The sequence below is a fragment of the Pleurodeles waltl genome, chromosome 6 (genome assembly GCF_031143425.1).
Source record: "Pleurodeles waltl isolate 20211129_DDA chromosome 6, aPleWal1.hap1.20221129, whole genome shotgun sequence".
NCBI classification, from domain to species: Eukaryota; Metazoa; Chordata; class Amphibia; order Caudata; family Salamandridae; genus Pleurodeles; species Pleurodeles waltl.
The window spans coordinates 1,677,501,739-1,677,513,902 of NC_090445.1; the positions used below are offsets into that span (position 1 = coordinate 1,677,501,739).

Genomic DNA, 12,164 nt, shown 5'->3' on the forward strand with positions numbered 1-12,164 from the left:
CCTACTGGCTTTCTGGTTTCCTTTATGCTCCCCACCTCCACATTTCCATTTTCCCCAAGGTGCTGAAGAAAACACAGGAAGATAGTGGTGTATTATAAATAGCAACTTTCCGGCCAAGGAGACCATGCTTCTTTCTGACAAACTATCTACCCCAGACATCATATGATCTCCCCAATCCTGTGGCTACATCTATCTCCCTAAGCTCTCTTACATCTTCATCTGATGGAATGGATTGTAACCTCTACAACAATTAGGAAGTTCCAAAGAATTTGCATCGGCCATACAGGGACACCTTAGAAAATCAACTAGAAATCATTTTCAAAACATTGGCTTAATTTCAAAAGATGGTGTCAAGATGAAAATATAATTCCTCTGTCATGTGATCTTTTCAAAGAACTGGAATTTTTAAGGGATAGATTTCAAAAGAATCTTTTACCATCTTTTTGAAAAGTTCAGTGGGCTTCTATAAATGCTTTAAGGCATCTTAAAATCCCCATTTCCTCTGCCGAGAGTCTAGCAGGAAGTACTTTCAAACACATTTACAATAGATGTCTATTATACATACACCTTCTCCAGTTTGGGATTTACCTACACTTTAAAAAGACGTACAAGATACGCCATATGAACCATTAGAGATGATTAAACTCACATATCACACTGCTAAAATTGCTTTTCTACTACCATAACGTATGCTAGATACTTCGGAGTTTTGATTAAATATCCTCCAGATATACAAATATTGCTTGATAAAACCATTTTTATGCCTGGACCACAATTCTTTCCAAAGGCCAAATCAAAGTTTAATTTGGAACAAGATGTATTGTTTTAGGAATTTATGTAAAACTCAGCATTGCTGGAAGGGGAAAGATTACACAACCTGACAGTAAATAGGGACATTTAGATTTGTTTTGCAGAGATTTGTTTGAGAAAGTGACTATATTTTAGTTAATTACAAAATAACAACAGAAGGGAAAGACTTACAGCTGCACCTGTGAGCCGATTGGTAAAGTTAAGTTTGCTAATTTGAATGCAAATAAATCTATGAAAAAGGGAGGTCTTTTTGGATTTAATGGTTCATCAACCAGGGCTATGTCAACCTCTTGGGTGGAAGTAAAAGGTATATACTTTCAGGAGATTTATAGAGAGCCACATGGACTTCATCTGATACATTTGTAAGTCACTAAGAATCACACATTATAGAAAATGATAGATTTTTATTGGAAGGTATGTTGTCCTATGTTTTAAGTGCAAAAAACACTGATCATATTCAAGATGTTAACATTTCAATTTTGTTTTATAATTTTCGATCAGATATAGGATATACAACTTTAAAAATATGTGGGATTGACAGCGCGTCAGAACCTTGATAAGTAAACTTACAAGGAGACACGCCTAGGCCGATGAACCTTTTGACTACATTCGGAGACTTCCCAGTGCGAGGTATCCTTCTGGCATCACAAAATAAATATCTCAATAACATTTAATATACATCAATAAAGCAAACACACCATGACCTTTCAGTCATGAATAACCACACCAATTTAGTTAAGAGTTAGAATATTTATTTCCCTATTTGTTACAATCTAATATCATCTCCATTAATCTCATTAGCAATCAATCTCATTAGTAACTCTTCAAACTTGTAATTAAAACACAATTAATCAAAGTATAGGGCATGTACGTCCAGCATTAACATGTCATTAGTAAGAAACAGTTTAGCAAGTTGCAATGATACGTGATTCAACAAAGCAAGAATTCAGCCATTTGTCTATTTGCATCAAATTTTGGTGAACACCTTAACTAACCTCAAATTAGCATCGGCATGTTGGGCTTCATGCAAAACAATTTAGTAATCACAAATTTGGAAAACATCTAACTATGGCCTCTATCAAAAGAGCAGTTGGTACCTAGAAAGAAAAGGCAAACAGACAATTACAATTTTCATCAGATAGTTACCCCTCCAATGAATCAGCAATCAGCGTCAGTCTTAATATGAGACCAGGCAGCTAGTCCCAGACCCTTGCTAAACTAAGGCCTAGTGATTAAGTTAACAAACCCCTAGTACATGAGTCTAATTAAGATATGCTAATACAAATTCAAAACGTTAGTACATGATTAATACATCATTAATAAGTTTTCATTAGTCTTCGGGGACAATGGTAGCCACTCCCCGTGGGCAAATTTCAAACGTGTGCATTATTTTCTATGTTAACACATTCTATGCAGCTTCATTACACAATATATTGCAAGCTTTTCTTGTTAATATTGCTTTTAAAAAGACACACTCCAACAGGATTGCTCGATAAATCCTCACATCATCAGTACTGTGAAGACGGAGGCAAGATATGGACATAATAATCTGATTACATACCAGTAATCTGCATTAATACTAATCTAAATCCTCCCCGTCACAGTCCAAAAATCCCTCCTGACATTACCCATGGTCTGTGACAATTTCTTTATATTTCAGTAAGTGCAGTTGAAGAACTCCTGTATTACAACTAGGGGAAAGGGTGGGTTGGTTTTCCTTAGGTAGTAAAGAGAAGGCTATTAAACTTCTCCTGGGTAAAAAATAAACATTATAAAGGATGTGAAGCAATTCCCCCTTTCTGGCAACAAAGCGCCCCACTGTAGTGCTTGACTCTCTCAGTTTGGTGATGCAGAGAAGTCCTAGTTCTACCCAGGGAAGGTGGTGTGGGCTAGTATTCACCATTCGCTGGCACACAACAATAACACTCAATAAATGACTGTCCAGTATGTGCTTTTCTTTAGAAAAGTAAAAGTAAATTTATTTTACACACCCCCCCTCACTAAATACTAGGCATTAATTTAGAAATATATACATTTAGGCTGATGGAAAGTATCATTGATGACATTGCATAATCACGTTTGACACTTAAGGGGTCATGCAAACATATATGGGTTTGGTCAAAGGTTCAATTACAACAGACCACATGTTAAAAACACCTGCAGCGTAAATGCAATACTCCATAATAACCATATGTACATGCACTTATTAATATTAATAAAGCATGTTCCCCTTGATCATCAATCACTGTCAACATTATTATGTCAATAAAGCATTTTAACATGAACAAAACATGCCTGTAATTTTTGTATACTTTCAAGCCTGTATAAAATGTAATCATGAAAACATCCCCTAGAAGGCTTCACTTTTTTATTACAAATGCAACCATCAATTCAGCTGCTATCTTTCTCATACATCTTCAAGCCACATTAAACACACCCATAGAACATACTCCTAGGGTATGCTGCACTACCAACTGTAGAACTAAAACCCTAGCTTTGGGAGTGTTTTCAAACTTAAATACAAATTCCAAATGGTCGTGAGTTTCTGGACCCCGCAAATATAGGGTCAGTTCTCAGCTATTACTCAGGAGCAGTGAATAATGAATGAGCGGCTCTCCTGCTGAGCTGCAGAGAGTCGCTGTTTGTTTTTGCTGGCCCACTGCCATGCGCCACATCTCTTTTCTTTTTTTTGCCTTTTATTTTAAGTGTGTCCCATGTTGGGGACAGCCCAGGAAACACAACCCTGGCTTGTCCCCAGGCTCCTGCATCTTCCTGCTGCAGTGAGAGCAGGCAGCTCTGTTCTCACTTGCTTGGTATCTGCCCCCACTCACCCTAGACATGGGCACGGGGAGCATGAGTGAGCAAACCCTCGCTGTCGGAGAGGGGGTGCAACAGCGTTCCCTCTGTCTCATGGTCTTTGGGGTTCGAGGATTGGGTCCTGGCCCCCTTTCAGCATACATTCGGGGGATGCAGTCTCTAGGCCAGTCGAGAGCCTGTGCTTTGGGGGCCTATGCATGCACTCTCTTTAGACTAAGTGGAATAATCCAGTCTGTGCTGACCCCCTAGGCCCTGGCCCACCACAGGAGTAATTAGTGACCAGGCAGTGGAGCCCCACACACACTATTGTCTGTGAAAAGTTCAAAGGTCACTGATCTTCAAAATGCCGTCACTTGTGCCCCATGGGCCTATTTGGACAATCTTGGCCTCATTTTACTACTGGTGCCAAGTTCTAGTCAGTAGTCCTTTCCCGCAGCTGGTCATTGGGGCATGTAAGAGGGCCAGCCTCACTGCCCTTTGGGGATACCCACTTGTCCTGGGGTCAACTGGCGCAGAGTCCTTAGTCCTTTTTGGGCATCATGGGGTTCTGTCTTCCAGTTCTTCATGGCTGTTGCAGCCCCAGGTTCAACCAGCAAGAAGCACAAACCATTTGAACCAAGAGAGAGTCTCTGTCTTGTGCAAAAGTTTTTAAAGGTGAGGGTGTAAGGTTCTAGAAGCCAGATACCCTTGGCCAATCCTGGGGTGTCACATCACATCTCCACCCCTATCGCAGCCCTCCTGCACATCATGCTGGTCCATGATGGCATCATCCAGGAGCCACTGGTCACATCTGCTCCTGGGGTTTAGCTGTGCCCTTTCTGACATCCACCAAAAGTTCAAAGAGGAGCCCCTCCTGGGTTGGCTCCAGTTGTCTGGGCTTCCTCCTTTGTTCAGTGGGCCTTGGCCATCACCACCCTGGTGCAGTGTGACAGGTAATTAGCAGATGCAGATTATTTTTATCTGCACTCTTCCCTTCTCGGTGCTGAGGGAAGCACTGTTAATTATTCCTTTTGTGTGGGCTAGCCTTTATTAATGCTGTTGAAAAAAAGTTACCCCAACACAGCAGGGTGGCAAAAGTCCTGGGCTCTGATCCTGAGACAAAGAAATATAACAGTTCCGGATGACCCATAAGTTATACAGATATCCTCCTGGAACTCGCAGATTTGATTTTCTATCACAGGTTTCACCCAATTCTGATGTCACTCGACGTTGTAGGCCAAAGGGAAGAAAAACTGCACTCTAAGGCAGATTCCCCCCATGTGTGCAGTAAAATGCCACGGTAGATGAAACTGTAAATCACACTAATGTTCCCTATGAGTGATACTAACATTATAAGGACTACCCCTCTACCCATTTAAATATCTTATCATGCAGAGTCCCTTCTGCACCAGGCTACCTGTGTGCACTTACTGGGCTGCGCATGACTTTAGTCTTACATGCGCAGCCCTCACACGTGCACAGAGCCCCGCATCCTAGCTGCATCGCAGCAGCCTTATCTTAATAGGTGGACACTGGCGGGAAACATGTGCAGTCCATTTGCATTTGATTAACGTGGGAGAGGCACATATAGCGAGACACCCGACACAGTAAAATGTCCAAAACCGGGTGATCCAAAAATCAATAAATCTGGGTGTACTGAATGGGCGGAACCCAATGCAACACTGTGCATAACATAATGGGTGCATTGCATGCTAGAGTGCTCAGAGCGTCAGTACTGCGATGAAGAAGATTTAGACTTGGAGTAATGAATATTACCAGTAAGTATTAAGATCATTTGTTCATGAATGAGTTTGGATCATTTAGCACTTTTAAAACTCTAAAAATTCAAACAGCAGACAAATGTTGTTTACTGCTTAATGTTCTGCATCTAAGTTATTGAGACAATAGGGTTTTAATTCAGATGTGAAAAACTGAGTGTGTTCCTCAGTCACTTTGTTGATAAAAGTATGGGCCAGGTATACGAATATGATCACTATTTGTGTGCCGACTTTTAGCGAATCCAGTGTTTTGAGAACCAGCCTATGTACTTCGGGTCACAAAATATGAATCTTAGTGGAGTGCAATTCGACCTACCTCATTAATATTAATGGAGTAGGTTGAATTGCGACCCAATATGATTTGCTGCCATCATATTGATGGTGGCCTGTTAAGGTCAGCAGACCTCCATGTCTGTGATTGCTTTTAAGATTAAGCAACTTTTTTTAGATGCATCCCTTTTACCTTAAAGGAAAACGGAATGTGTTTAAAAAAAAAATGAAATTAATAACGTTTATGAACTTTTTTAAGACTAGGCTACACCTAAAAAAAAATTGGGACCATTCACAAAGGGGAAGGAGTCACTGTGGAATCCTTTCCCGTTTGTGATTGGGTTGACAGTATCTTCATGTAGTCAGTAAAACAGTATTGTTTTGCGAATGGATTTCAATCACAAAACCTCAATACAACTCATTGTGAATAGCTATTTGAATAGGGTGCCCTAGGTGCTCTCCTTCCAGATAGAGATTTGGTATGTACTCCCTATCCCAAATTACGATTCCGTAACATGTTACCGAATAGCAATCTGAGTTTTGTACATGCCAAAAGGTAATTTTGCACTTGCTAAGGGTCCGATTTTTCTAATCGTACCCTTTGTAATCGCAAAATCTGTTCGCACATCTGGCCCCTATATGTTTTGTGCTTGCATGGTTCAACACATTAAAGCTAGACCTATTTGCTTTGCAATGCTTGGTTTGTGTATAGACCTCAAACAAAGGTGTCAAATGCTGGTCTGTGAGGGCGGGAGCCATGGAAGATTTTAAAGATCTCAACATGAGGTAAGGTATGATATTTCAGGGCACTGAGCTCTTTATGCCGAAGTCTTTCATACGATTGATTCAACTGCTTATACTTCTGAGTCAGATAAACCAATTACAAATTTCAACTGAGTGATAATATTTGTGTATATAAAATTTTCATTGCAATGTATTTTGGTGAATCCTCTATATAAGCAACATCTTAGTATTGTTAGAATATATATTTAATTAAAATGGGAATCATTTACATTCAGTGGTTATCATTAAAAAATATGATGATACCACAGCAGCAAGACAAACACCAAACATACCCAAAAATAGCTCATACCAAATTAAGTTTTTGTACTTAAAGCTACATTTGACAAATTATGGTTACAGAACAATAGGTCTTTGCAAACAGCTCTTGAAGATAAAATAATTGTTTAAGGTTTTTCCAATCAAGTGCTTACTGGTAATTGCAGCCAGTGCCCAGCCTCTTGTATTTACCTGTAAGGAAAGTTTTAGTGAAGGCCTATTTCATTTAATGCTTTGAGGAAGAGTGGGATCTAGTGAGTGTGTCCACAGTGGGACTTCGGCTCTGATGTCACCAGGAAGTTCATTTCTAATTGTCTTTACAGTCCAACAACAGTGTAGTATGTTTTACATGCTTGGGGAAGCCAGGTGGAAGCAACGCTGGTTCACCGTGGACTTATTTAGTGAAACATTAATACATATGGTGACATGTCTAACTCATTCACAAGTGTTCAAATCATCAACGTACAGAAAAGCCTGGCCAATTTTTGTATATTACCTACACATACTTTAAAAGGTTGTTCAAAAATATGTATTCATTTATTAGCAACAATATAGTCCTCATAGAGAAGTAATCATACAGTGCAGGAAACATGATAATGTGATGTATGTATTCAAATACAACAGATTACCGTAGACTGGAAAATTCATAAATAAACATCGCCATCTGAGTCTAAGGGCCTCATTAAAACCGCCAGGGTCGTGGTGGCGGTCTGACCACCACCAGAACAGTGGTCCGACCACTTTGGCGATGGTCTGACCACCACATTACGGCTGTGGCAGTTGTGCCACGGTCGGACCGCCAGTTTACCTCCACAGGGAGAGCTGGTGGTTGTAATCCCCAGGGTGGCACTGCTTGCACCGCCATGGGAAGGCTGTGGGAGACAGATTGTATGGGGCGCAAGGTGGGTGCCAGCACTGCCGATGCACCTTGCATGGGCAGTGGAGGGGCCCCAAAGGCCAGCCTGTCGCGCTGTTTATTGTCTGCATTGCAGACAGTGAACAGCGTGATTGGTGCACCCTGAGCACTGCAACGTTGCCACCGGCTCAATTATGAGCCGGCGTTAATGTAGTAGGCTGTTCCCTGCTGGGCCAGTGGGCGGAAACACCGTTGGCGACGGTCTGACCGCCACATTACGACTGTGGCGGTTGCACCTCAGTCGGACCGCCAGTTTACCTCCACAGGGGGGGCTGGTGGTCGTAATCCCCAGGGCGGTGCTGCTTGCACCGCCATGTGAAGGCTGGCGGAGATGGAGTGAATGGGGCCCCAAGTGGGTGCCTGACCTGCACATGCACTCCGCATGGGCAGTGGAGGGGCCTCCATGGCCAGCCTGTCGCGCTGTTTATTGTCTGCATTGCAGGCAGTGAACAGCGCAACTGGTGCTGGTGCACCCTACGCACTGCAACATTGCCGCCGGCTCAAATATGAGCCAGAGTCAATGTTGTAGGCTGTTCCCTGCTGGGCCAGCGGGCAGAAACACCGTTTCCACCTGCTGACCCAGCAGGGAACTCATATTAGGGCCCGTGGTAAGGTGGCCGCACTGGCTGCAACATGACTGCAGGAGTTTGGTGGACGGCCTATTCCAGCCGCCAAACTCATAATGACCCCCTAAGTGTATATTAGACAGTGTTTGGACCTCTATATGTATTTAAAGGCTTGTAATTGGCCTTAAGGGTAGAATTTAGACCTCTGCTTCTGTGGCTGAGGGGCAAGGCTGACACCACCACCTTCATGCAATCAATGCCAGGAAGGACGGCACTAGACGAGGAGGGTCTCCAGGGGAAGGATGAACAGTGCATCTGCCCAGATGGTCAGTGAAAAGGCCAGGACTGAATCCAGTTTTAAAATGTAATTGTCATGTGTTGTAGGGAGAAAAACATTTCATGCTAATAGTAGAGCAACCGAAAAGACTTGTGTAATTTTTTCCAGATGCTGGTGGCAGTATATTCGATCTATGTGGGCATGAAATAACTTTTCTCCTAGAGATTATAACACTTGTGGATACATAAGACTTCCACCTTATTTATTAGTCCTTTAGTAAATAAATACCCAGTGAACCACTATCACTTGAACCTAAGTTAAATACTCTTGTTTCCTGACTGACACACTGTGTATCCCTTGTGTTCATTTACCAGCAGAAGCCAGGGCATTGTCCCCCATTCATGGAGAAATTATCATATTAATGAGGAGTTAGTCCTTAAAATATTCCTGAAATCAGCATTACAATCCGAGCATGAGGTGCATGCATTCCATTAAAGGCTGCCTTTTGGAAGTTTCATTATATACATCACTGCCTGAGTGTTTACAATCTTCGGATAACATATCATACCAGGAAATGGAAGTTAAGCATTGGGATTCTCATGATCAATGCAACTCAGTTAGTTGACTTTTGAATAAAGTACCTCTGATGGGCTTCACAAGTAGTTTTTAAGTGTATACCATGGAAACATTCATGGACAACACTTCTTGCTGCACAGAGACCACGGTTATTAATCTTCACAGGTCATTCCGAAAAGTGCATAATGTGTGTAAATTCGTGTCTAAATGCTTTCAATGTTCATTTTTTACTGCACTGTTTTTTCCTGTTTGTGCTGCCACTCTATCTGTACATACGGCATTTGGCTTGTCTTAAAAAAATATATTTTTTATTTTCCTCCATCTTCTGAGAGATCTATTGGATAGACTGATGAACCGCTGTTTTATTTAGAGTCACTGCTGTTGGTGGACCACTCTCATGGTATTTGTGGTTGAAAGGTTCCAAATATTAAGCTGTTGTTTTTAAACTGTTCAATGCCTCTGATTAAGGATGGACTGTACTTCCACAGAATTGTGTCTCTAATTAAGGATTCTTTTGGTAAATTAGGTTTCATAGCTTGTCTGCAATGATGGGTAAATGCAAACTCACTAGGTACCACCAACCGATGTCCGTATCCTTTTAAAACAGTGTGAACTGAAATCTGGATCACTTTCCTGGGATTGACTATCATTTTCTCATGCTAAGGGGTCGCTGGTTCCCTGTATACATGTTGCAAGAGGTTAAATCCTGGTATTGCTCTCCATGCTGAGACATTAAAAGTTGAGTCTACCACGTTGTTGGGGAAGACGCGGTTTTGAAAGAAGATATCGGATATTGCTTCTTGAGATCATCCATCATTTCTGCCCAATTAGTGTGCTTTTTGGGGACAATAATTTCATCCAAGTCATTGATTACCACATACTTGCTGCTATACATATTTCTGTAGACACAGTCATTAAGGGTTGCCAGTTGTCCGTAATAACCCAAATCTTTTGGGTAAGGCTCCATTCTAAAGTGCCAGTTTGAAGAGACATCAAGATATAAGTCAATCGGCCAAGGAATCACCTCAACAGTACCTTCAGAGATATAATACTGTAAGACCCTGTCTACCAGTAAGCTGCAGCTATGTTTATATATCATCACTTTCTGGGCACCAAGAACTTTGTACATCTCTATGGCTTGAACGAGTTGTAAAACGTTGGTTGAATTTCCAAACATAGTGGAAATACACACCGTGAAGTCTGCAGACATTGTATTGGGTGCGCGGTTTCTTATCTTAAATACAGGCAGCTTGGCAATGTCGCTTATGTTAGACCAGTGAATTGACACATATTCTGGGGTGCAATTGATGACTTCTGGGCAAAGCAAATGCGCTATGACATAAGGGTATCCAAAATCATGGGCAATAAAATCGATCACTGCCTTTTTTACAGTCATGTAGCCCTTAATTGTACAGCAGTTGATCCAACAGTAGAGTTCTTTTACATCCTGCCGATGAACAATGCTGATCAATCGTTCCAGGTTTTTTTCTCGGTTATCGTAATAAGCTCCCATTATGAAGGTTCGGTTGTTACTCAGGGGTGTAATACTGGCACTGGAATGTTCTTGTTCTATATTTATTGTAAGGATGGGAACTTTTTGTAGCACATTGTGCATCACAGATGTCACTAGTATGACACCCAGTAAAATGCACACCCACCATTTTGTTAGCGAAAACATTTCCAAATGGTTTACTTCTCTTGTACAGCAGTGTCCATATACCTGTAAATGAAATAAAGGCACATGGTTTAATGAAAAAATAAAAAGTATTGTTAAACTCAAAGGTGTTGGACCTGACATCCTTGTTGATGTTTCTGCCCAACTTTTTGGCTTTCAGCCTCCTGTTTTTGCTGACCTTGTTTAACTGCCCTTAGGATTCTGCACACAATACCACTGCTAAATAGCGCTAACGCTTTTGTACTCACTCCTTTAAACAGGGTAACATTGGCTTACACCCAATTGGCATATTTAAGTTGCTTGTAAGACTCTAGTAAAGTGGTACTACATGTACTCTGGACCTTTAAATTAAATGCTACTAGTGGGCCTGCAGCACTTTTTGTGCCACCCATTGAAGTACTTCTTTAAACTGTCTCAGGCTTGCCACTTCAATCTCTGTGTGCAGTGTTAAACTGAGATTTTGATTTGGCTTGGCAGGAGGTGTACCTTGCCAATCTCCTTTTTTATTACATATAGGTCGCCCTTAGTTTAGTCCCTAAATAGCCCAGAGAGCAGGGTGCAATGTATTTAAAAGTTGGACATGTACTTTTAAGTTTTACATGTCCTGGTATTTAAAAACTCCTAAATTATATTTTACTACTAAGAGAGCCTATCTCTCCCATAGGATAACATTGGGTTAACTTATTACACTTAATAATTGATAACCTCAGTCAAGAGCAGATAGAAATGCCATGTTTGGAATCTGAGAAATTGTAATTAAAATCCTCATTAATGTAAAGTTGGATTTAAAGTTAGAATTTTGAAAATGTCACTTTTAGAAAGTGCCTGCATCCTGTTTCAGGGTCACATGACTGGGTGTAGTTGACAGTTGAAATTGGTTATTCCTCCCAGAGAGCCACACAATAGAGAAATTAGGTGTGCCTGGATGGGCCATCAACTGGTAGGATGAGAGGCAGAGCAGTACACAACCTCACATTTGCAAATGAATAGGCTGTTCCTGCTCTCACACAAACTACTTGTCGCCACTGCATTGTTCATGCAGTCAGCTAGGATGGGGGAGGCAGGAACCTTCAAGGACTTCAAAGGGAAAACTCCAGATGCTTTTCCTACTGCAAAGTGAGCACCGTATATAAATATTGGACCCTCAGACACAACTCTGCAGTACATTACTGGACCTGTGGGTACTACAGAAATAGGACTGCTGTGCTGCTTTACTGTCAGAAGGACTGCCACTCTGCTGCCTGCTGCCCTGCGTGCTGAAAAGGAAGACTGGGACTGCACCCTTCAGACTAAAGTGACTCCAAGGGTTGGCTGACTGACCACCTGTTCTGAGCTACCGGCACGTTACAAGCTACAGAGGCTCCCTGCAACTGCTCTGCTGACCTGTTGCCTCGACCTGCACCAAGACTTGCAACTGGACCTTCCTGAGCCCTGCTGGCCT

The 12,164-nt window shown here is 41.6% G+C and overlaps 1 protein-coding gene across 1 annotated transcript; it reads right to left on the reverse strand.

The window, feature by feature from the left end:
* Positions 1 to 1,556: 1,556 nt before the first annotated feature.
* LOC138301335 (beta-1,4-galactosyltransferase galt-1-like) lies at positions 1,557 to 11,131 on the reverse strand. Its single transcript, XM_069241703.1, is given in 2 exon segments — positions 1,557 to 9,835; positions 9,838 to 11,131. Coding segments are annotated over 2 exon segments (1,137 nt in total). The 5' UTR covers positions 10,847 to 11,131; the 3' UTR covers positions 1,557 to 9,707.
* Between the last annotated feature and the right edge of the window lie 1,033 nt (positions 11,132 to 12,164).